The sequence below is a fragment of the Heterodontus francisci genome, chromosome 19 (assembly GCF_036365525.1).
Source record: "Heterodontus francisci isolate sHetFra1 chromosome 19, sHetFra1.hap1, whole genome shotgun sequence".
Classification (NCBI taxonomy): Eukaryota; Metazoa; Chordata; class Chondrichthyes; order Heterodontiformes; family Heterodontidae; genus Heterodontus; species Heterodontus francisci.
The window spans coordinates 18,422,385-18,449,301 of record NC_090389.1 but is presented as its reverse complement, the minus strand read 5'-3'; the positions used below and the strand labels follow the sequence as shown (position 1 = coordinate 18,449,301).

Sequence of the window (26,917 nt, the reverse complement as noted above, 5' to 3'; positions counted from 1 at the left end):
TAAGCTAACTGGCCTGTAGTTTCCTGCTTTCTGTCTCCTCCCTTTTTGAATAAAGGAGTTACATTCATTATTTTCCAAACTAACGGAATCTCCCCCAAATCTAGGGAATTTTGGAAAATTAATACTAACGCATCAACTATCTCACTAGCCACTTTTTTTTTAAGACCCTAGGATGAAGTCCATGAGGACCCAGGGACTTGTCAGCCCGCAGCTCCAACAACCTGTTCAGTACCACTGCCCTGGTGATTGTAATTTTCTTGAGTTCCTCCTTCTCTTCCATTTCCTGACTTATAGTTAAAGGATCATTGCTTATCTTGTAGTGTTGGCAGAATACTTCAGTGTTTATACGGAAAATATAAATATAGTTAAGTACAATGGAATCGGGATCCATTTTCAACATTTGCTACGTCATCTTGTTGCTGAAGTGAAAAAACAGAAGAAGAGGAGTTAGTGGAACTGTCCTATGAACAACTCACTGAAAATTACCCATCAGGAACAAACATCTTCCTAGTTTTGGTCAGCTGTTTCTGTAGAGTTCCCAGAATTTGTAAAAGGAGGGCCGAAAGTGTTGCTACCTTTCCTAACATACATTCCTGAAATGTCATTTTCTACTATGGCAGCAAAGACGACAAAGTACAGGCCCCGTCTGGAAGTGGAGATTGATTGACGAGTCTCATTGTCAAACACCACAAGGATAGACAGTGAGAAGCAGACACACCCATTTCACTAATATCTGTAAGCAAGTACCTGCTTTCTTAACATTATTAATCTCTCTTTACATGCACCACTTTCATGTTATGGGTATTATACAGTATTATAATTTAGATGGGGGTGGGGAGGGGGGGTTCCGTGATTCCTAATCCATTTGAAATGGGGGTCCTTTAAACAAGGTTCGAGAACCACTGGTATACACAAGTCCAGAGGTTGATTAGAAGTTAATTATTGTTTGTTGTTGGAAGTTTCACGATATTAATTCTTGCCTCCTCCTCTTGTCTCATGATTTAAAAAGCACAAAATAACTGGCTTCCTTTCTATTTTTGTACTTTTTTCTTGCAACTGCTCATTTGTGATGTTGGGACTATGGTATTATGGGACTCAAACATTTTCGTTTGTAGATATATAGTTAAACCTGTATATTCAAAGTCCAGTGATTTCAATTAAGCAATTTAAATTAAGAGTACGAGTCCAATTCAAATGAACAGACAATTTGAATTTAGCAGCAAATTAAGGCGAGTAGGCTGTAGATAGACATTGATAGATACAGCAAGTCAAATAGAAGATACTTATCTTGGTGGTCTGCGTTATTGATATGAATTCAGCAGGTTTTCTTCCCTCTTACCAACTTTCACCACCACTCTTCTGGAGTTATTGCCTTGTTGCAATAAGAGGGTTTCACTGTCATCAGTGTCCAGTGTGGCCATGATTCAAGTCTGAATCTTTACAGTGAATGCTAGTGGGCTAATTGACCACATGCAGCATCATAGCAGAGCTCAACTTCTCTAAGTCCATCTTTGTTGGACAGCAATCAAAAGCCAGGAACCTTGACTTATTTTCCACTCCTAGCCCAGGGTTAATGAGACCAATTGTAGTGCCAACCACTGTTTCGACTTGAGATCAATTAATTCAGCAGACCAGGAATCAAATCTGGGACCTTCTGGTATTCATGAGCCTGGGAAATAGGAGCTACAGTTGGCCAAATGTCCCCTCGAGCCTGCTCTACCATTTAATAAGATCATAGCTGATTTTCGACCACAACTCCACTTTCCTGCCCATTCCCCCTGTCCCTCGATTCCCTTAGTATCCATACATCTATTGATCTCAGCCTTAAATAAATTCAGCGACACAGCATCCACACAAAGATTCATAACCCTTTGGGTGAAGGAATTTCTCTTCTCGGTCCGAAATGGCCAACCCCTTATCCTTAGGCTGTGTCTAATAGTTCTGGACTCACCAACCAGGCGAAACAGTCTCTGACAATCATCCCGTCAAGCTCTCAGAAAATTATATGTTTCTATGAGATTAACTCTCATTCTTCTAAACTCAGAGGTACATGCTACTCAATCCCTCCTCAGGACAAACCACTCATCCCAGGAATCAACCTAGTGCAAAAAGGTTCACTATCTCTAAAGTAACTATATCCTTCCTGAGACCCCAAAACTGTACACAGTACTCCAGGTGTAGTCTCACTAAATCTCTGTACAATTGCAGTAAGACTTCCTTCTTCTTGTACTCCAACTGCCTTACAATAAGGCTAATATATCATTTGCCTACCTGATTGCTTGCTGTACCTGCATATTAACTTCATGTTTCGTGTACAAGGATAGCCCAAACCCTCTGAACACCAAAATATAATAGCTCTCACTGTTATGAACGCTGGACTTTATAACATGATTATGTTTTAAAAGCTGATTTTTGTTCAAATTTAAGATGGAGTCAGAAAAGTCAGATGACCTTACATCAACTCTGCTCAAAGACAAGACAGAAATCTTGGTTACCAGGACAACGAAGAACATAGATCAAGGACTTTTTTTTTGAAAAAGCGAGACTGCAGGGGTAACAACTGAAGTCAGTGAATTTTACCCTCCCAGACTTTCAGATCGTAAACAAGGAGTCAGTGATTCTGAGGATGCAAATGTGCATGGCAGCTGCTAACACCTGGAAACAATGGAACGCCCAGGTGGCTCTGATGAAGCCAGACTTCTGGACTTTGCATATTGGAAAAGGACAATGAGCTATTGACTTTTGATTCCCGATAAATTTAACAAATTTTTGGAAGGCAGACAGGCTGTAAGAAAGGAAAACAGTGGTTGCGACCTCAAGGAAGACAGGGAGGGCACACCTGCTCTCAGAAAAACTGACACAGTGAAAGGCTGCGAAGACTTGAACCTGTTTCGAAAATTGAGGTGTACAGGGAAGTAAAAGGACAACAGGATCACCCGGAATTGCCTTATTCACGGGTGTCCAGGCCGAAAGTGCTCGCAGAAGTCAGTGAAGAGGAAATTTATTTTGAGAAAGGTCTGGGAGATCCAACCCATTGAAACTTTTTGGAACTTTTAACCACAAAGATTTCACCATCAAAGAGGACTGTGTAACCTACAAGTGTGGCTCAGTTGGTAGCACTCCTGTCTGAGTCACAAGGTTCTGGGTTCAAGTCCCACTCCACAGCTTGAGCACAAAGATTAAGGCTGACACTCCAGTGCAGTACTGAGGGAGTACTGCACTGTTGGAGGTGGCGTCTTTCGGATGGTGCCCCATCTGCTTGCTTGGGTAGATGTAAAAGGGATCCTATGGCAGTATTTTTGGAGTAGGCTTGAGGGGCCGAATAGCCTACTCCTGCTCTTATTTCCTATCTGAGCTTTTCAAGTGTTTTAATCAGTAAAGAAAATACCTTTCTTTGCAATTTGGGGTATTAACTACTTATAAGTACTATTTAGTCAATGGGGATTTCTTTTAGTTTAGTTGTCAAAATAAAAGTCTTACAACATGAAATCTTGTCATGTAATTCTCTAAATTGGTCCAGGGGTTCATATCTTGTATTTTAACATTAACGGTTTCACAGAGGTCGTAACACTCGCCATTTAAAATAAAATCTGTTTTTCTCCTCTTCCTATCAAAGTGAATAACCTCACATAATAAAAACAGAAAGTGCAGGAAATACTCAGCAGGTCAGGCAGCATCTGTGGAGAGAGAAACAGTTAACGTTTCAGGTCTGTGACATTTCGTCAGAACTGGCAAAAGTTAGAAATGTGATAGGTTTTGAGCAGGTGAAAGTGGGGAAGGGGAGAAGAACAAAAGGGAAGGTGCGCGATTGGGTAGAGGGCAGGAGAAGTTAAATGACAGTGATATCACGGAACAAAAGGCAAAGCGATTGCTAATAGTAGTAATAAAAGACAAAGTGTGAGCCCAGAGAGAGTGTTAATGGCCTGGCCTGCTGGGTATGGTGTTTGGCGGGGGGGGGGGGGGGGGGGGGAGGAAGAGGAAGGAGTGGGTAGAGCGTCGGGGGCAGGGGGAGGGGTTGGTAGAGTGCAGGGAACCAGAAAGTCAGAGTTCCCCTGCTTGCTGTGGATCTTTAAATGGGGAGATTGTGGTAATTGGAGGCCTCAGCAGATGCCAGGAGTGGGGGAGTGTTTTGGAGTGAGGTTAGAGGTCTCAGTAGATGGAAGCTCAGAGGCTTGAGGATAGTGAGGGAGGCGAGAGGGAGATTGGAAGCGTTGGGTGGAGGGGTGTCTAATCATGGGGGTGTGGTCCAAGCAGGTAGACTGGATCCAGCGTGTAGGCGGAAGGGTATTTATCTCATGGATCATTGTCTGGATTTACGTGTCGGGTTTCCTGAAGATCAGGAAACCTGACAGTCCATTTATTTTTATGCACCATTTTGAATTTGAGGCTTGCAGCCTCATAATATTTAAAGTGCTACCCCAGATTGGTCACCCACCCCTGTTAAAATCAGAAGTGGGCAGATTGGGTTCGAAAATCAGATTTTTAACTGTTTACCTTCCCACCTGTTTTTTGGGGTTCAATTTTCCCCTAAAATATTTGTTTAACATCTCTGCCATTTCCTTATTCCTCGTGCCAAGCCTCTAAGGTGTCTATGTTTACTTTTGCTACTCTTTTCCTTTATACTTACCTGTAGAAGCTCTTATTATCATGTTCTATTTTCTATTAATTTTTTGGTCATTCTTTGCTGGTTTCTAAAACTCATCCAAATCCTCAGGCTTACTACACTTCTTGGCAATATTATAAACCTCTTCTTTTAATCCAATACTATCCTCAAATTCTTTAGTTATCCATAGCTGGATCACTTTTCCAATGGAGGTTTTATTTCCCAATGTAATGCATATTTGTTGAAAATTATTATTTCTTTAAATGTTTGCCATTGCTTATCTACCATCATAGCTTTTAATTTATTTTCCCAAATCAACCTTGGCCAACCCACACCCCTCATAACTAAGTAACTGGCTTTATTCAAGTTTAATTCTTTAATTTTGGACTTATAATACGATGGTATTTCATGTCACTCAAACGCGACATGAAATACCATCGTATTATGATCATTCTTTCCTCAGAAGATCTCTTACTTTGAGATTACTAATTAACCCTGTTGCACTGAGCAAAACAAGATATAAAAAAGCCTCTTCCCTGGTTGGTTCCACAATGTATTGTTCTAAGAAACTATCTCAAATGCATTCCATGAACTCACCCTCCAGACTACTTTTGCTGATTTGATTTGTCCAGTCTATAAGATGATGAACATCCCCATGATTATTGCATTGTCTTTGTTATAAGCTACTATTTCTTGATTAACACTCTGTCCAACCGTATAGCTGGGCGGCACAGTGGCGCAATGGTTAGCACTGCAGCCTCACAGCTCCAGCGACCCGGGTTCAATTCTGGGTACTGCCTGTGTGGAGTTTGCAAGTTCTCCCTGTGTCTGCGTGGGTTTCCTCCGGGTGCTCCGGTTTCCTCCCACATGCCAAAGACTTGCAGGTTGATAGGTTAATTGGCCATTATAAATTGTCCCTAGTATAGGTAGGTGGTAGGGGAAATATAGGGACAGGTGGGAATGTGGTAGGAATATGGGATTAGTGTAGGATTAGTATAAATGGGTGGTTGATGGTCGGCACAGACTCGGTGGGCCGAAGGGCCTGATTCAGTGCTGTATCTCTAAACTATTAGGAAGCCTATAAATACTCCCACTAGTGTTTTCTGCCCTTTATTATTTTTTATCTCCACCCATACCTGATTCTACCTTCTGTTCTTCTGAGCCAAGATCTCTCCTCACTACTGTCCTTATTTCATCCTTTATTATCAGAGCTATCACCCTTCCTTTTCCATTTTGTCTGTCTTTTTGAAACATCAAATACCCTGGAATATTTAGTTCCCAACCTTGGTCACCATGCAATCATTTTTTTGTAATAGTTAGTAGATCAAACGTTATCTCTGTGTCATTAATTCATCTATCTTAAGAATGCTTCATGCATTCAGATAAAGCACTTTTAATTTTAGTATTTTACCATATTTCCCTGATTTGAACTTACTGCTGATGTAGGATCACTGATGCGCTATTCCCATTAAACTCTTTGTCCCTTCTGTCACACTCTGCTTATCTTTAACCAAATCACTACACTGCTCTATTGCCTCGACTTTTCTCTTTATAAATTTATAAATTTCCCTCCACCTGAATCCTCCCTCCCAACTTTTAGTTTAAATCCTTATCTACAGCCCTAATTATTCAAATCACTAATACACTCATCCTAGTCTAGTTTAAATGGAGGCCGTAACAATGGAACAGCTCCCTCTTTCTTTAATACTGGTACCAGTACCTCATGAATTGAAATCCCTATCAACTCTTTAGAGCCAACGCTTTCAACTCCCTGATCTGTCTGACCCTATGCCAATTAGCGCATGGCTCAGGAGTAATCCAGAGATTGTTACCTTTGAGATTTTGCTTATGAATTTGGACCCTAGCTCCTGAAACTCCTTCAGCAGAATCTCATTCCTCTATCTATCTAGGTCATTGATTCCTACATGGACCATGGCAACTGATCCATCCCCTCCCAGTTCTTCTTCAGCCATGAGATGTCTGTGACTCTGGCACCAGGCAGACAACGCAACCTTTGGGACACCTGGTTGAGGCTGTACAGAACTGTATCTATTCTTCTGATGAGATTGTCTCCTACCATGACCAGATTTCTTTTCACTCCCCCAATTTGAATGGCCACTTGTAGTATGGCACCATGGTCAGTTTGCTCATCTGATTAAGTTACATGTTACCCTTCTGAATTGACTGAATGGGTGCACTCACCAGGTGGTGAGTGCACCCAGTCAGTCAATTCGGAAGGATAGCATGTAACTTAACCAGATGAGCATAGACTGTCAGTCAATTCGGAAGGATAGCATGTAACTTAACCAGATGAGCATAGACTGTAGGTATAGGTAACTATGTGGTAATGAAATGCAGTCTGAGTTCCTGCACAGCCACAGCATTGGCACTACTGCAAGGATTCAGGACAACTGATGCCAGCCAAGTAAGTGAAGGAAAATAAGGTAATGAGTAACTTCAACTTCAACTGGCTAATACCTGGCATATTAATTTAGAGCAGCAGTTCTCAAACTGGGTCTGCAGACCCCTGGAGGTCCATGACACAGGGTCGACCGAACGGTGGGCATCGTGGTGACCTCCGAGGATGCCATGGTCAAGAGAAAATGAGTGAGCAGTGGCCAGAGGCATGCTCTTCTCCCCCATGCTCCTGCTCTCCCCCGATCCACTGGTGCTTTCTCCATGTACTACTCTCCTTCTGCTCCTCCTTACCCTGTGCTCTGCTCCCACATCCCCCACGCTCCCCTAATGCTTTCTCCATGTTCTGCTCTCTCTGTGCTCCTGCCAAGGATAGAAAGATTCTGCAATGAGAAGCTGGCACACATCTCACTTTTAGCTGTAAGTAAACAACACCAGTTTTCTTAAAAGCATTATTAAAACACTCCTTACATGCACCACTCTTATATTGAGTATTATGTAGTATTAGAATTTAGATGGGGGGTCTGTGATTATTAATCCATTTGAAAGGGGGTCCTTCAACTGATTTAGAGATAACAGAGAAACAGGAGAAATAAATTTGGGGAACCCTGGATATCCACAATAAAACAAAAAATAAGACATAAAAACAAAAACTGCAAGTGCAAGAAATAAAACAGCAGGATTCATGGGCATCTGAATAGAGAAGCAGTTTAGCGTTTTAGATGCAGACCCTTCTTTTCTCTTTCCTATGCTGTACGGATCCATATTTCCAGTTGTAAAAATCTGCATTATACTCACATCACTTAAGTTCAAAGGTCGCTCTAGGGGAGTGAGCTGAGAAAGCCATGGTCCCTGTACCTTCTGTAAAATAGAAATAATTACATGTAACCTGTTAATCAAGAAATAGAGAATCTATTTAGTTAAGCTGTACAATTTTAACCTTAACTTCTGACAGATCCAAGGAAATCCCCACGCTCATTGTGGTTTTTGCTTTATGCATATGTCACTGAAACAAACAACATTACAATTATAATTACTTAAACTGGTTGAAGAATGTTAACCCAACAAAATGAAAGGACACATAAAACACAAGAAATAAAAAATTAAATGCATTTCTATTCAGTGTGTTGGTCATCTACATTTCCTTCGCATTGTTACCTATCCTCCCAATTTTATTCCCTTTCCTCTGAAAGGTGTTGAATCTTACACATGGAGTACAACTCCTCAGGGTAGTTCCAAAGGCTGAGGGAGTCCTGCTTCCTTGTTCAGGTGACCATCTTCATCTCTGTGCCTTGAAAATGACCAGTCAGCAGAGCGTACAACCGTGGCCGACATCACAGCCAAGCCAAATTTGTTCTCATCCGACATACAAACACTTAGTTCAGCAAGGGTCACTGAAAGTAATTAGGAGTAGGGATGCTTTTCTCCCTCTCCCGCACCTTCACTAACCCAAAAATACTAAGCCCAACTGCAACACAGACAAGGAGTTTAAACATAAAACCTTGTGGTCTGTATAGCCCAGCATGATACTGAGGCATTTGACCCAATTCTCCTTTTTAACTATAAATGATAGTATTCCACCTTATCTATCCCTATCTTTCCCACCCTAAAAAACGTTTTAAACCCTTTACCTACCTTGTTTCTTCTTTCTCCTGACTCTCGTTACCAGGTCAATCTCTTAACAAATTTCATAGAATACACAGCACAGAAACAGGCCATTTGGTCCAACCAGTCCATGCTGGCATTTATGCTCCACTGAGCCTCCTCCCATCCTTCCTCATCTAACTCTACCAGCATAACCCTCTATTCTGTTCTCCCCAATATGATTATCTAGCCTCCCTTTAAATGCATCCATGCTATTCGCCTCAGACACAGCCTATTGTAGCGAGTTCCACATTCTCACTGCTCCTTGGGTAAGGACATTTCTTCTGAATTCAGTTTTTGACTTCCATGTGACCATCTGATATCGATGGGCTTTAGCTTTGCTGTTCCCCACAAGAGGAAAAATTCTCTCTGTATCCACTTTATCAAAACTTTTCATAATTTCTATTGGGTCACCCCTCAGTCTTCTTATTTTAAGAGTAAACAGACCTGGCCTATTCATCCTTCCCTGATAGGTATGACCTCGCATTTCTGGCATTACCATTGTAAATCTTGCTGGAGTCCTCCACAGTTCCTTCTATCTTTTTTATAATATGGTGACCAGAACTGTATGCAGTTCTTCAACTGCGGTGTAATCAAGGTTTAATACAAGTTTTGCTGAACTTCTCTGCTTTTCAGTACGATTCCACTATAAATATGCCTGAGTGCTTGGTCTGCTTTTTTTAATGGCCTAATTAGCCAGACACGTGTCAATCCAATACACTTGTGAGCAGACCACACCCTCCCCCACCCGCAAGAGCCCAGCTACAGCAGGACAGGTAAACTCCCCTTTGGCTCTCCTATTTCTCAAAGTTGGTTTGTAAAGTTGGTTATCAGTTGTTTAATTTTAATTGACTGCTTTTGTTGCTCAGTGGATGCCAACTACCTCACTACTTCTACATGAGTGAAATGGACAGGGGTTGAAAAAGTTGTCCAATCCAATGTGGTTGGTTGGTAAAAGTGAATGTAATCTAATTCTCTGAAAAATCACAACTTCAGCAGAAATATTAAGTTAACAAATGAATTTGTTTCAGTTAAATTGTTCTTCCCTACTTGAGGGCCAGGACGTTATACATATTGGTTCAGAAAGTTTAAAATGGTTAATTTAGCATCCAGTAAATGGGACTTTGCCTTTAGAAATTAGAGATCTTATTTAGTTTCACGGTCCCATGAGGAGTTTTTAGAAAAGGGTAATTAACCTTTTCCAGACTTTTTGCAAAGTTAAATGGTTTTTTGATTATCTTTATCCTATTTTACCAAATTTTGCATTTCTGATATCTAATTAATTATAAGTAAATATATTAGTTGTAGGTCGCATGCAAGGGCTCTGGAATAATGGGAAACATTTATGTTTATATTTAACAAACTGCTGTGCAAAGTATCATGAACTACACAGCCCATTAATGTGCTGCAAGTACTGAACAGAGTCAGCTACTATATACTGGGGAGACCAAAAGCCCTTCCTCTCATTCTCACTCCAACTTTTTTTTTAAATCAGGCCTCTGCTACTCCTGCTGCAAGCCAAGCTTCAGGAACAGTAGCCTAGGTTTTCCATTGTCGTGCAGGCAATAACCCTGGCAGGGCTACACTCAAAGTCCAGGGCTGTATTGCACCTTTCTCCTTGGCAATTCACAATCGTCCAATCTAAACTTCAGCAACATCAGACTATGGCTATTTCTCACATTTTTCCTGTTCATAATTCACTTTATTCTCTTCCATTTTGGAGCTGTTTATCTCACGTTTTGCTTTTTTGTCTTTTCATAATTTGACTTGTGAATGTCACCTGGTACCTTAGCTTTGTAAAGTGACTAACAGTAGCCTGTTAAACCCACTATTTGCTTCTAATAGCACTTAGTGTATCTGACTTGCCCCTTTTACTGGATGAACTCCACTCTCACGATTTTTCTCAGTGCTAAGAAAGGGCCCCTCTTGTATTCCCTTTATCTAGCTCTGAAGGAAAGTTTCCACCCACAACCTTAGCCAGTCTTTTTCTTTTTTATTTAAACATACAAGATCCTGAGTGGACTGGATGGGCTGAATGCTGAAAGGATGATTCCCCTTGTGGGGGAGTCTAGACCTAGGAGATGCAATTTAAAAATTAAGGGTCTCCCATTTAAGACTGAAATTATGAGAAATTTTTTCTGAGGGTCATTAGTCTGTGGAATTCTCTTCCCCAGAAAGCAGTGGAGGCTGGGTCATTGAATATGTTCAAGGCTGAGTTAGATAGATTTTTGATCAACAAGGGAGTCAAGGGTTATGGGGGTCAGACAGGAAAGTGGAGTTGAGGCCACAATCCAATCAGCCATGATCTTATCGAATGGCAGAGCAGGCTCAAAGGGCTGAATGGCCTACTCCTACTCCTAATTCTTGTGTTGTATTCTCAGATGTTAGCTTTGCATTTCCAGTATTTTGTTTTTATGGCTGTGAGACTATAAATTGTTTCAATTTCTCAACTGCGCATGCAAGAAGGAACATTATTAAATTGTTGGTTGACGCATGACAAAATAATTCACAAAAGGCCTAAAATTTTTTCTTTTAGTGGGGCTCTGGAGCTGTGTCTGACCTTGAAGAAGTCTGTGGCAGGAACGGATATCCGCTAGTTCGAGTCTGAGATGTGAGAATATTCTCCCTTAGCTTGCAGGAACGTGTCATGGTGCGAGAAAATATCCACTGGGATCAAGCTGTAGAAATTCTATTTATCTTTGGCGACTTAAATTGTCATGAGTCACCATATTAGAATGGTTATAATTTCCATGTTATGTGTTGTCCCAACGACATGTTTTAAATATTTCCAGGGTGGCTGTCTTAAAAGAGATCCTCAGTACTGATACTTACATCCTTGTCGTGGTCACACTCATACATTTTGATGTCTTCTACTGTAAAATTCAGCCAAACTGGAGATGGCTGCCGCAGGATCAGGCGGACTGTCATTACATCGTCTGGTTCAAATAACATCTACAGTTAAAGCCCAATAGACATCGTCAGTCAACTTACAACTTGCTCACAAAACGCCTGACAAAATTCCACTTCTTTCTGCAGAGTAATTCTAGCAGCAGTATACTACATTGCCCATTTGTTGCTAACAGCAGTTCCAAAGTTGGCAGCAAACTTTGAGAAATAAAGGCAACATCCATCACCAAAGCAGCATTTTCAGCCATACCTCTGATAGGAACAAAAACGTCAAGCAGCCCATCACTAGAGGAGTCATACCTTTTGGCCATTGACACGCTGAACAACTGAGACACTTGCATCTTCTGCCTTACAGAGCAGCAAAGCGAAAACAGGGGAGCTGATAGGGGCTGTTGGTGTATTTAAGTTACACCATGCCGGAATGGGATAGTCTTGATGGAGCAGTTTATCATTTCCTGTCCTTCTTTGTATGTAAATAACTTGCTACCTTTAGACTATGCTGATTTTCTCAGCAGTTGGGGGAAGTTACCAAACCTAGCCAAATTGTTAGTGCCTGTGACTTCAAAAAGAACCTAGTGTGTATTAATTCACACGTGCACCATCGTTTTAAAATTGATCCAGGCAGTATGGAAACCATCCTACAATAGAAATGGGGCTGTTTCGACAGCAGTGTGGTAGCAGGGATTTCAGGAAGCAATTTTTCAATATACATTCAGCACTCTGGGTTTGACCAATACAATTTCAAAATAAACATTCAGTTCTTTAAGTCATTATTTCTTTTGCAGCTACCAAAACACACCCATAACTGCAGACACACAAAGAGGTAATTCTTGCCAGTTTGGTATTAAACTGGTAGTCTCACTCCGAGACCACAAGAATGGCTGGTGTGGTAAAAGTAAATGTTACACTGATGTTTGGAAAGTGAGAATAATACATGCTGTTGAACTAATGGAGAAGGGGCTTTAGTTTGCATTTGCCCCATGTTATGACTGACCCTGAAGTACTTAAAATAACACTGGGCGAGTCAGATGTTCCATCCTGAGCTTGATGGATTTAAAATATTTCAAAAAATTTAAAAACGAGGACACTCAGGTATTAATTCAAACATAACATATGGTTTCATATTTTTTCCAGCTTGTCAGATTTATTCACACATTAAGTATCTGAATTAAGTTATCTCTGAATTAAGAATCTTTATACTAATGAAACCAAATCAGACTCTGAGCTTCTCTTCTAAACTCTAGGATCCTCGTAGCATTGTAGATGGTTTTGCATCTTTTGCAGGTAGTGACTAATATTTGTTACCGTGGTCGAGATGTGATCTTAATAACTCTCTATTTAGATGTCAACTCTCCAATGTTTTGTCAAAAGCTGAGATACCAAACATCTTTCTTGAGGATTGCTGTTGGAAACGCTGTGCTGTTGGGAGCAAGGACAGGGGAGCTGCAGTTTCGTACAGTCAGCCCTTGATTTCAATCATGCTGCTGCGGACATTTGCCAGCACAGACCAAACACCCAATAACAGTGATTTGGTTCCGTTAAAACAATATCAGTTGTTTAATTTTAACAGTTTTATCAGTGGATGCTGACTGTCTCACTGCTTTTACGAGAGGAATGGACAGGAGTCCAAAAGAAAGTTGTCCAATCCAAATGCGGACAGTTGGTAAATGTGACCATAATATATTTGAAAAATTACAACTACAGAAGGAGGAATAAGTTAAGAAATTAATTTGTTTCTGTTAAATAGTTCTTCTCTAGTTGAGGACCAGGACATTGTACAACATCTTGGTACAGAACAGATTGAATTTAACCATGCCAGTATATGCGACTTTAGAAAAATCAGGGTTTTTTTTTTAATGGTCCGACTAGGAGCTCTTTGAAAGGGGAATTACAGACTTTTTGCAATGTAAGTATGTCTATAAATTGTATTTACAGCTTTCAATCACTAATTTAAAAATTGTAAAAGATATATTAGCTGTAGACTGTAAAAACTGGTCTCAGTTTAATATCCACTATTCCAAATCAACTGATGTAGTGTGAGATTATGTTTAATCTTGTAACAGATTACTGCAAACAGGAGAATTGGCAGTCTCAACCACATGACGCTACAAGAGCAGAATACTGAAGCACAGCTTCTTGAACATCGGGACTAGGTCTGATTAAGAGAACAATTATTTTAATGGTTGAGAGAAAAACTAGTTCCATAATATAAATAGTAAAATCATCTGCCTTGTAGAAAATAACTTTGCCTTTTTCATTCCATGGGACTTACCATTTTAGAGATCCTTATAGTTAGTTACGCAGAGGAAATGGAAAAATATCACATTGGTGTAGTAGCAGATAGTAACTGAAGATTAAGGTTGAAACATAGGCTAAACTGTACTGGCAACCAATTTTGGAATAATTCAACCTTTGATTTGCATACAGTAGCTTAAGTACCAAAACGTTAAGATGAAACAATGAGAAAATTCAGTCTGTTAAATTAAACATATATACGGTCGAACCAGACCTGATGTCTATAGATGGAAAAATAATCCTGTGATCCGTTCTCAGTATGGGGATTGGGCATCAGGCTCATGTTCCGGATGCAGGTCTTCCACTTCAACAGCTTCCTTTCAGACTCCACGATCACTCGTCGTTGAAGACGTACAGTTAAGAAAGCAGTGTAATAATTCTTAAATGTGATTGTCTGAAGCTGGTCAGTGAAGAGCAATACAACGCAGGGTTAAGAGTCAGCTGAATGGGTGAAATGACAAGTTCTACCAATGAAGGAGATAAACGTTCAGAAAAAGACAATTAATACAAATGACTGGACGTTTCAATAGAAGAAAAACATGATAATTCTGCAATGGTTTAAGAATATTCTTTTATTTTAAAAAAGAGAAAAGGAAAATAATAAAGTTAATGGGTAAACAATGGTTTCACTCTGCCTGCAGCTATAGATTAGATGTTACTTTAGTATATTAACTAAAATCTACAGCTTACAATTCAACCACATTATAAACAAATGTGACATAAAGGCTATCTTCCACATTAAAAGATAGCATTCTCCCAAGTCATACTGGGTGAGGATGTCACTCCTAATTGTAGGGGCATGAGATAGAGGTCAGTCTTTGTTTCAATGCATTTGTAGTCTTAAAATCTTTTTGTCCTCTTTTTAAAGTTTACTATTCCTCACCCTCAATTCGCAGTTGACAAGACTGACAGCTTAACAAGCTTCAAGAATTTCACCAATATGCTTCTTACACTTGCCAATTGGTGCGCCACAGTAGTTTAGAGATAGCACCAAAATGGTCCCAACCAAAGTCATGAATGACATTCTCTGTTACTGTGGTGTATTATCCCCCACCATTGTTCTACTCAACCACTCTGCAGCCTTTGACAGTCAACTATGCCATCCTCCTCAATGACTCTCCTCCATTGCCCAATTCAGAGTTTAGTTGTACTTTCACCTATCCAACTGTAATCGAAACATCTCCAGCAAAGCCTTCCTGCTCCCAGACCATTAACTCCGGAGTCCTCCAAGGATATATCCTTCACCCCTCCTCTTCCTCGTCTGCATGCTGCCCCTAGGTGACACCATCTGCAGTCATAGCATTAGTTTCCACATGCACTTGATGATATCCAGTTGTTTCTCTCCACCACCTTGTTTGAAGCCCCCTCCAGCTGTGTTGTCAGATTGCTTGTCTGCCATCCAGTCCTGGACGAGCTGCAATTTCCTTCAGTTAAATGGAAGGAAGATTTAAGCCACTATCTTTGGTCACTGGCATAAACTCTGTACCCTTGACATTGATTCCATCCCCCTCCCTGGCCACTGTCGTCTTGAACCAGACTGTTTGCAACTTTGGTCTCTGATCTGACCCCAAGCTGAGCTTCTGAAACCCATATAGGAACAGAAGCAAGCCATTTAGCCTATTCTGACATTTGATGAGATTATTAAACTGCTCTGTGACCTAACTCTATATACCCAACTTTGTCCCATATGCTTAATACCTTTGGTTAACACAACTATTTAGTTTTAAAATTAACAATTGATCTAGCATCAATTGCTGTTTGTGGAAGAAAGTTCAAAACTTCTACCATTCTACGTGTAAAAGAATTTCCTAATTTCACTCCTGAAGGGTCTGGCTCCAATTTTTAGATCATGCCCCCTCGTCCCCAACTCCCCAACCAGTGAAAAAAAATTCTATCTATATCTGTTCCCCTCAATATCTTGAAAACTTGGATCAAATCACCCTTTAACCTTCTAAATTCCATCTTAGTTTATATAATTTCTCCTTGTAAGTTAACCCTTGAAGTCCAAATATATTTCTGTAAATCTATGCTGTATTCCCTCCAAGGCCATATGTCCTTACTAAAGTGTGGTGCCCAAAACTGCTCACAGTATTCCAGGTGTGGTCTAACCAGGGCTTTGTATAGCTGAACCATGACATCCACATCCTTGTATTCTAGTCCTTTACATATAAATTTCAGCATTTCAGAGCCTGTTTGATTATTTTCTGTAACTGTTGATCACATTTTAATGATCTAGGTACCTGGAACCCTCTTTGGATCATCACTGTTTCTAGCATTTCATCATTTTCTTTTCTTTCTAGGTCCAAAGAACAAAGAACAAAGAAAATTACAGCACAGGAACAGGCCCTTCGGCCCTCCAAACCTGCGCCGATCCAGATCCTCTATCTAAACCTGTCGCCTATTTTCTAAGGGTCTGTATCTCTTTACTTCCTGCCCATTCATGTATCTGTCTAGATACATCTTAAAAGACGCTATCGTGCCCGCGTCTACCACCTCTGCTGGCAATGCGTTCCATGCACCCACCACCCTCTGCGTAGAGAACTTTCCACGCATATCCCCCCTAAACTTTTCCCCTTTCACTTTGAACTCGTGTCCCCTTGTAATTGAATCCCCCACTCTGGGGAAAAAGTTTCTTGCTATCCACCCTGTCTATACCCCTCATGATTTTGTACACCTCAATCAGGTCCCCCCTCAACCTCCGTCTTTCTAATGAAAATAATCCTAATCTACTCAACCTCTCTTCATAGCTAGCGCCCTCCATACCAGGCAACATCCTGGTGAACCTCCTCTGCACCCTCTCCAAAGCATCCACATCCTTTTGGTAATGTGGCGACCAGAACTGCACGCAGTATTCCAAATGTGGCCGAACCAAAGTCCTATACAACTGTAACATGACCTGCCAACTCTCGTAAACAATACCCCGTCCGATGAAGGAAAGCATGCCGTATGCCTTTTTGACCACTCTATTTACCTGCGTTGCCACCTTCAGGGAACAATGGACCTGAACACCCAAATCTCTCTGTACATCAATTTTCCCCAGGACTTTTCCATTTACTGTATAGTTCACTCTTGAATTGGATCTTCCAAAATGCATCACCTCGCATTTGCCCTGATTGAACTCCATCTGCCATTTCTCTGCCCAACTCTCCAGTCCATCTATATTCTGCTGTATTCTCTGACAGTTCCCTTCACTATCTGCTACTCCACCAATCTTAGTGTCGTCTGCAAACTTGCTAATCAGACCACCTATACTTTCCTCCAAATCATTTATGTATATCACAAACAACAGTGGTCCCAGCACGGATCCCTGTGGAACACCACTGGTCACACGTCTCCATTTTGAGAAACTCCCTTCTACTGCTACTCTGTCTCCTGTTGCCCAGCCAGTTCTTCATCCATCTAGCTAGTACACCTTGGACCCCATGCGCCTTCACTTTCTCCATCAGCCTACCATGGGGAACCTTATCAAACGCCTTACTGAAGTCCATGTATACGACATCTACAGCCCTTCCCTCATCAATCAACTTTGTCACTTCCTCAAAGAATTCTATTAAGTTGTTAAGACATGACCTTCCCTGCACAAAACCATGTTGCCTATCACTGATAAGGCCATTTTCTTCCAGATGGGAATAGATCCTATCCCTCAGTATCTTCTCCAGCAGCTTCCCTACCACTGACGTCAGGCTCACCGGTCTATAATTACCTGGATTATCCCTGCTACCCTTCTTAAACAAGGGGACAATATTAGCAATTCTCCAATCCTCCGGGACCTCACCCGTGTTTAAGGATGTTGCAAAGGTATCTGTTAAGGCCCCAACTATTTCCTCTCTCGCTTCCCACAGGAACCTGGGATAGATCCCATCCGGACCTGGGGACTTGTCCACCTTAATGCCTTTTAGAATACCCAACACTTCCTCCCTCCTTATGTCGACTTGACCTAGAGTAATCAAACATCTGTCCATCACCTCAACATCCGTCATGTCCCTCTCCTCGGTGAATACCGATGCAAAGTACTCATTTAGAATCTCACCCATTTTATCTGACTCCACGCATAACTTTCCTCCTTTGTCCTTGAGTGGGCCAATCCTTTCTCTAGTTACCCTCTTGCTCCTTATATATGAATAAAAGGCTTTGGGATTTTCCTTAACCCTGTTTATTAAAAATATTTCATGACCCCTTTTAGCCCTCTTAATTCCTCGTTTCAGATTGCGCCTACAATCCCGATATTCTTTCAAAGCTTCGTCTTTCTTCAGCCGCCTAGACCTTATGTATGCTTCCTTTTTCCTCTTAGCTTGTCTCACAATTTCACCTGTCACCCATGGTTCCCTAATCTTGCCATTTCTACCCCTCATTTTCACAGGAACATGTCTCTCCTGCACGCTAATCAACCTCTCTTTAAAAGCCTCCCACATATCAAATATGGATTTACCTTCAAACAGCTGCTCCCAATCTACATTCCCCAGCTCCTGCTGAATTTTGGTATAGTTGGCCTTCCCCCAATTTAGCACTCTTCCTTTAGGACCACTCTCGTCTTTGTCCATGAGTATTCTAAAACTTACGGAATTGTGATCACTATTCCCAAAGTAGTCCCCTACTGAAACGTCAACCACCTGGCCCGGCTCATTCCCCAACACCAGGTCCAGTATGGCCCCTTCCTGAGTTGGACTATTTACATACTGCTCTAGAAAACCCTCCTGGATGCTCCTTACAAATTCTGCTCCATCTAGACCTCTAACACTAAGTGAATCCCAGTCAATGTTGGGAAAATTAAAATCTCCTATCACCACCACCCTGTTGCTCCTACAGCTTTCCATAATCTGTTTACATATTTGTACCTCTATCTCACGCTCGCTGTTGGGAGGCCTGTAGTACAGCCCCAACATTGTTACCGCACCCTTCCTATTTCTGAGTTCTGCCCATATTGCCTCACAGCTCGAGTCCTCCATAGTGCCTTCCTTCAGCACAGCTGTGATATCCTCTTTGACCAGTAATGCGACTCCTCCACCCCTTTTACCTCCCTCTCTATCCCGCCTGAAGCATCGGTATCCTGGGATATTTAGTTGCCAATCATGCCCTTCCCTTAACCAAGTCTCATTAATAGCAATAACATCATACTCCCAGGTACTAATCCAAGCCCTAAGTTCATCTGCCTTACCTATTACACTTCTTGCATTAAAACAAATACACCTCAGACCACCAGTCCCTTTGCTTTCATCATCTGCTCCCTGCCTACTCTTTCCCTTAGTCACGCTGACTTCATTATCTAGTTCCTTACAGGCTTTAGTTACTACATCCTTACTCTCCACTGACCTCATTTGGTTCCCATCCCCCTGCCACATTAGTTTAAACCCTCCCCAACAGCGTTAGCAAAAGCACCCCCAAGGACATTGGTTCCAGTCCGGCCCAGGTGTAGACCGTCCAATTTGTAATAGTCCCACCTCCCCCAGAACCGGTCCAAATGTCCCAAAAATCTGAACCCCTCCCTCCTGCACCATCTCTCAAGCCACGCATTCATCCTGACTATTCTTTCATTTCTACTCTGACTATCATGTGGCACTGGTAGCAATCCTGAGATTACTACCTCTGAGTGGATGATCTCACATTTCCCTCCGTTTCCATTTGCCAAAGTTTTGCCCATTCACTTAATCTATTAATATCTCTTTGTGACTTTGACCACAAGTTGTGGGAGTCAGTTGTCAGTGATCGCCAGAGATGGCGGACAGCCATAAAGGCGGGGCTAAAGAGTGGCGAGTCGAAGAGACTTAGCAGTTGGCAGGAAAAAAGACAGAAGTGCAAGGAGAGCCAACTGTTTAACAGCCCCGACAACCAATTTGATCTGCAGCGCCTGTGGAAGAGTCTGTCACTCTTGAACTGGCCTTTATAGCTACTCCAGGTGCTGCTTCACAAACCACTGACCGCCTCTAGGCGCTTAACCATTGTCTCTCAAGACAAGTTGGCCAAAGAAGATGATCTCTTTGTAAATTTTATGTTTCCATCTACACTTAAAATACCACTCATCTTCGTATCATCGGCAAATTTGGATATCTCGGAATCATTACAATGCAGGAGGCCATTCAGCCCATCGTATCCACACTAACTCGCTCAAAGACCAATTCCCTCAGTTCCATTCCCCTACCTTCTCCCCATAACCCTGTACATTCTTCCTTTTCATATAATTGTCCAATTCCCTTTTGAATACTTCAATTGAACCTGCCTCCACCAGGTTCTCAGGCAGCGCTTTCCAGACCTTAACCATTTGCTGCGTGAAAAAGTTTTTCCTCATGTCACTTTTGCTTCTCTTACCAAATACTTTAAATCTGTGCCCTCTCGTTCTCGATCCTTTCACGAGTGGGAACAGTTTCTCTCTATCTACTTTGTCCAGACCCCTCATGACTTTGAATACCTCGATCAAATCACCTCTCAGCCTTCTCTTCTCCAAGGAAAACTGTCCTAACTTCTCCAATCTATCTTCATAACTGAAATTCCTCATCCCAGGAACCATTCTTGTGAATCTTTTCTGTACTCTCTCCAATGCCCTCACGTCTTTCTTAAAGTGCGGCGCCCAGAACTGGACGCAATACTCCAGCTGAGACCGAACTAGTGTCTTATACAAGTTCAACATAACTTCCTTGCTCTTGTACTCTATGTCCCTATTAATACATTATAATATAATTAATAACTATTAATATTAATATATATAAATATTGTATGCTTTATTAACCACTCTCAACTTGTCCTGCCACCTTCAATGACTTATGCACATATACACCCAGGTCCCTCTGCTCCTGCACCCCCTATAGAATTGTACCCTTTATTTTATATTGTCTCTCCATGTTCTTCCAACCAAAATGAATTACTTCACATTTCTCTGCATTGAACGTCATCTGCCACCTGTTTGCCCATTGCAGCAACTTGTCTATGCCTTTTGAAATTCTACACAATCCTCCTCACAGTTCACAATGCTTCCAAGGTTCCTAAATACGCAAATTTTGAAACTGTGCCCTGTACACCAATAGGTCATTAATAGATATTAGGAAGAGCAATGGTCCCAACACTGACTCTGGGGAACTCCACTACAAACCTTCCTCTAGCCCAAAAAACACCACTACTCTCCGTTTCCTGTCACTCAGCCAATTTTGTATCCATGTTGTCACTGTCTCTTTTATTCTATGAGCTATAACTTTGCTCACAAGTCTGTTGTGCGGCACTGTATCAAATGTCATTTGAAAGTCCGTGTACACCACAACAGCATTGCCCTCATCAACCCTCTCTGTTATCTCCTCAAAAAATCTCCAGCAAGTTAGTTAAACATGATTTTCCCTTAACAAATCCGTGCTGGCTTTCCTTATGTAACCTGCATTTTGTCTATGTGACTATTAATTTGGTCCTGAATTATTGTTTCTAGAAGTTTCCCCACTACCAAAGTTAAACTGACTGGCCTTATTTGCTGGGCTTATCTTTACACCCTTTTTTGAATAAGGGTGTAACATTTGCAATTCTCCAGTCCTCTGGTACCACCCGAGTCTAAGGAAGACTGGCAAATTATGGTCAGTGCCTCTGCAATTTCCACTCTCACTTCCCTCAGCATCCTTGGCTGTACCACATCCAGCCCTGGTTCTTTATCCACTTTATAGACAGCCTACCTAATACCTCATCATCAATTTTCATTCTTCTAGTGTATTAATTACCTCCTCTTTCAATGTGGCCTAGGTAGCATCTTCTTCCTTGGTAAAGACAGATGCAAAGTATTCATTTATCATCTCCTTGCCTCCATGCGTAAGTCCCCCTTTTGGTCCCTAATCAGGCCTACTCCACCTTTTACCACCCTTTTACTATTTTATATACCTATAGAAGACTTTGGGATTCCCTTTTATGCTAGCTGCGAGTCTCTTCTGATACTCCCTCTTTGCTTCTCTTATTTGCTTTTTCACTTTCTTTCTTAACCTTCCATATTCTGCCTGGTTCTCCATTGTATTATCTACCTGGCAGCTGTCATAAGCACATTTTTTCTTCTTCATCTTAATCTTTATCTCTTTTGTCATCCAGGAAGCTATGGATTGGTTTACCCTATCTTTCCCCTTCGAGGGAACATACCTTGACTGTGCTCGAACTCTCTCTTCTTGAAGGTAGCCCATTGTTCAGCTACCGTTTCTCTGCCAACCTTTGATTCCAATTTATTCGGCCCAGATCCATTCTTACCTCACTGACGTCGGCTTTCCCCCGGTTAATTCTTACTCTAGGTTGTTCTTTGTTCTTTTCCATAGCTAACCTAAACTTTATGATACAATGATTAATGTCTCCAAAATGTTATCCTACTGATATCTGATCCACTTGGCTCACCTAATTTCCAAGAACCAGGTCTAGCAGTTCCTCCACTCTTGTATGACTGGAAATATACTGTAGAAAATTTTCCTGAACACATTCGAGGAACTCTTGACCCTCTCTATCCTTTACACTACTACTCTCCCAGTCTATATTCGTATAATTAAAGTCCCCCATTATAACTTGTACCTCTCTGTAATTTCCTTGCAAATTTGTTCCTCTACATCTTTCCCACTAGTTGCTTACCTATATACTACAGCAAACAATGCAATTGTACCTTTTTTTTGTTCTTTAGCTCTAGCCAAACAGATTCTGTCCTTGGCCCCTCTGGGATATCATCTCTCTCCAACCCTATAAGCTCTGCTTAATCAATACTGCCACTCCTCCCCCTTTCCTTCCTTTCCTAAATTACCTGAACACCTTGTATCCAGGAATATTTAACACCCAGTCCTGCCCTTCTTTAAGCCAGGCCTCTGTTATTGCCACATCATCATATTTCCACATGTCAATCTGCGCCTGTAACTCAATCTTATTAACACTCCATTCATTCACATACATGCATATTAACCCTGATTTAGACTATTACTTTTTTCCTTACTCTGACCCCACCTAATAACTTCTTATTCTCCATTCTAGTGCTATCTATCTCTTCCAGTATTCTGTGCACCTTGGTATTTCCCTTTGATATTTTCTCTTGGTTCCCACACCCCTGCCAAGTTAGTTTAAACCGTCCCCAATAGCACCAGCAAAGTGCCCTGCAAGGAACTTAGTTCTGGCTCTATTTGGGTACAACCTGTCTGGCCTGTACAGCTCCTGTCTCCCCCAGAGCCAGCCCCAATGTCCCAGGAATCTAAAGCCCTCCCTCCTGCACCATCTTTCCAGTCATGCATTCATCTGCTTATCCTATTTTTATAGTCACTTGCGTGTGGTACTGGGAATAATCCGGAGAATACTACTTGAGGTCCTGCTTGCTGATTGCCTACCTAGCTCCCTAAATTTTGAGTGCAGGAGCACAACCCTCTTTCTGGCTATGTTGTTCGTATCAATGTGTACCATGGCTGCTGGCTGTTCACCCTCCCTCCTCAGGGTGCTCTGCAGCCATTTGATCACAAACTTGCATTGCCTGCCTCCACCTCTGTCCTCCCTACCATAACTCATTTAAAATTTTCATCCTCATGTTTAAATCCCCTACCATGTCTGGAACCTGCTCCAACCCTGTACGTCCCCTTTTTCTGAACTCTCTGCTCCTCTGTGTTACGCTCACACGAAGTGAAGCGATTGAAAATACAGAACACAAACTGAAGAGATCTAAAATTGGCTTTTCTTTTAAAAAGTGAACAATGTGCTGTCAACAAAATGGAGAACAAAACACATGACCCTCAGCATCACTTGCCCTCAAATCCACATCCTTGTCTACTAATTGCCTTGGGATCCAGGGCAATTTGGATCCAAAATTGGCTTAGTGGAAGGAGGCAAAGAGTGATGGTCAAGGGTTGTTTTTGAGAGTGGAGACCTGTGACCAGTGGTGTACCGCAGGGATCGGCGCTGGGACCCTTACTGTTTATAGTGTGCATTAATGATTTAGATGTGAATATAGGAGGTATGATCAGTAAGTTCGCAGATGGTATGAAAATTGGTGGTGTCGTAAATAGTGAGGAGGAAAGCCTTAGATTACAGGATGATATAGATGGGCTGGCAAGATGGGCAGAGCAGTGGCAAATGGAAGCTAATCCTGAGAAGTGTGAGGTGATGCATTTTGGGAGGACTAACAAAGCAAGGGAATATACAATGGATGGTAGGAGCCCAGGAAGTACAGAGGGTCAGAGGGACCTTGGAGTACTTGTCCATGGATCACTGAAGGCAGCAGCATAGGTAGATAAGGTGGTTAGGAAGGCATCTGGGATACTTGCCTTTATTAGCCGAGACACAGAATATTAGAGCAGGGAGGTTATGATGGAGCTGTATAAAATGCTAGTTAGGCCACAGCTGGAGTACTGTGTACAGTTCTGGTCATCACACTATAGGAAGGATGTGATTGCACTGGAGAGGGTGCAGAGGAGATTCACCCGGATGTTGCCTGGGCTGGAGCATTTCAGCTATGAAGAGAGACTGAAAAGGCTAGGGTTGTTTTCCTACCTCGCCCGGCAGCAGAGAAAGGGGAGGGGGGACCTGATTGAGGTATACAAAATTATGAGTGGCATTGATAGGATAGATAGGAAGAATCCTTTTCCCTTAGCGGAGGGGTCAATAACCAGGGAGCATAGATTTAAGATAAGGAGAAGGAGGTTTAGAGGGGATTTGAGGAAAAAAAGTTTCACCCAGAGGGTGGTTGGAATATGGAAGACACTGCCTGAAGTAGAGGCAGGAACCCTCACAACATTGAAGAAGTATTTAGATAAGCACCTGAAACACCATAGCATAGCCAAGTGCGGGAAAATGGGATTAGATTGGATGGGTGCTTGATGGTCGGTGCAGACACGATTGGCTGAAGGGCCTGTTTCTGTGCTGTATAACTCTATGACTCGAAGACTGAAAACCAATTAAACCCCGTTTGCATGGACATGCATCAGATAATCACACCTGGACGTGAGTTCTACTCAAAACACAAAAAGACAAGAGCTTTTGCAGATTTCTAGTTTCCAAATACCCTCCATTTTAATGGAGTGTGAACCACCCTCATCTACTCAGAATGCGGCCATCATCAAGGCCATTGTACAGCCCAGCTAGGACTGAAACCTGAAATCATGTGGGCGAAGCTAACCCTTGTAAAAATAATTACCTTAATAGATAATAAAACAAAAAGTGCTGGAAATGCTCAGCAGGTCTGGCAGCATCTGTGGAGAGAGAAGCAGAGTTAACGTTTCAGGTCAGTGACCCTTCATCAGAACTGGCAAAGGTTAGAAAAGGCTAAAAATGCAATAGGTTTTAAGCAAAGTGGAGGCGGGGCAAAAGATAACAAAAGGGAAGGTGTTGATAGGACAGAGAGTCACAGAGAATAATTGAGCAGAAGGTCATGGAGCAAAGGCCCAGGCTAAATGCAAGAACATGACAAAAAAAAGTGGGCAGGCACATGGTAAAAAAATGAATCATGGAACAAACTTAAATAAAGAGAAAAAATAAAAATAAAAATAAAAAGGGGGGGGTGGGGCAGTCATGCTCTGAAATGATTGAACTCAATGTTCAGTCCAGCAGGCTGTAGCGTGCCGAAACGATAAATGAGATGCTGTCCCTCGAGCTTGCGTTGATGTTCACTGGAAAACTGCAGCAAATCCAGGACAGAGATGTTGGCATGACAGCGGGTGCGGTTGGGGGGTATCAGCTGTGGGTATTGAAATTGCAAGCGACAGGAAGCTTGGGGTCATGTTTTCAGACTGAGCAAAGGTGTTCTGCAAAGCAGTCACCCAATGTGCGTTTGGTCTCCCCAATGTAGAGGAGACTGCATTGTGAGCAGCGAATACAGTATACACCCTCCTGGTGTTTGATAGAATGTCCACCAAAACTTGTTTTCACAGCCACATCTCCTTCCTCAGCGACGGTCTCCGGCTCCGACTTATTCCTCGTGGATTCCAACTAAAGTTTCATCCTTCATGTTTTGAATCCACCCAGGATTACAGGTATCTCTGAGAAATACAACGTTCCTCGGACTGCTGTTCTCACCGCATCCTGAGATCCACACTCAGTGCCATGTGCCGCCACATGTACACACTGGACCTCTCTCTCCAGAAGCACCGCCTCACCTTATCTCAAAGCTGTTCTACTCCACAATTTCATTTCATCCTTCATCTTATCTGCGTATCAAAGAACTTTTTTTCTTCCTTTCAGTTGTTAAGAAACGCAAGCTCCAGCAGCTGATGGGGACTAATGCCCCTCCAGATCCTTCTTCCCCTTCACTTCCCTCTGACCCCATCCCTTCTGACTTTCCCCTCTCTGACGCTGAATGTTCTGTACTCAGCAAATGACTCAGTTTTATACCCTTACGCTCCCACCTTAATGTATTTCACGCTCGGCATGAACAAAGAACAGTACAGCACAGGAACAGGTCATTCGGCCCTTCAAGCCTGTGCTGATCATGATGCCTGTCTAAACTAAAACCTTCTGCGCTTCCAGGGTCCGTATATCTCTATTCCCATCCTATTCATGTATTTATCAAGATGCCTCTTAAATGTCACTATCCTACCTGCTTCCACCACCTCACCCGGCAGCATGTTCCAGGCACTCACCACCCTCTGTGTAAAAAAAAAACTTGCCTCGCACATCCCCTCTAAACCTTGCCCCTCTCACCTTAAACCTATGTCCCCTAGTAACTTACTCTTCCACCCTGGGAAAAAGCTTCTGATTATCCACTCTGTCCATGCCTCTCATAACTTAGTAAACCTCTATCAGGTCGCCCCTCCACCTCCGTCGTTCCAGTGAAAACAATCCGAGTTTATCCAGCCTCTCCTCATAGCTAATGCCCTCCAGACCAGGCAACATCCTGGTAAACCTCTTCTGTACTGTCCCCAAAGCCTCCACATCCTTCTGGTAGTGTGGCGACCAGAATTGTATGATGCAACCTTCCAAAACAGCGCTTCTGAGATGTCTTCTTTTTTCCTTAAACGAGAATTCCCCCACTGTGGTTGACAGGGCGCTCTACCCTGCCTGGCCCATTTCCCACACCTCTACCCTCACCCCTTCCCCTCCCCCCCAGAACCGCGACAGGGTTCCCCTTGTCCTCACTTTCCATCCCACCAG

At 42.2% G+C, this 26,917-nt stretch overlaps 1 protein-coding gene across 4 annotated transcripts in view; it reads right to left on the bottom strand.

The window, feature by feature from the left end:
• The window catches only part of nicn1 (nicolin 1), a 59,391-nt gene that overhangs the window by 5,729 nt on the left and 26,745 nt on the right, over nucleotides 1–26,917 (bottom strand). For all 4 annotated transcript variants that reach the window (XM_068051416.1, XM_068051413.1, XM_068051415.1 and 1 more), the window contains exons 3-5: nucleotides 14,079–14,264; nucleotides 11,495–11,614; nucleotides 7,817–7,879 (exon numbers count right to left, since the gene is read on the bottom strand). In XM_068051416.1, the coding sequence (XP_067907517.1) occupies nucleotides 7,817–7,879; nucleotides 11,495–11,614; nucleotides 14,079–14,264 (369 nt within the window). The remainder of the gene's footprint in view (nucleotides 1–7,816; nucleotides 7,880–11,494; nucleotides 11,615–14,078; nucleotides 14,265–26,917) is intronic.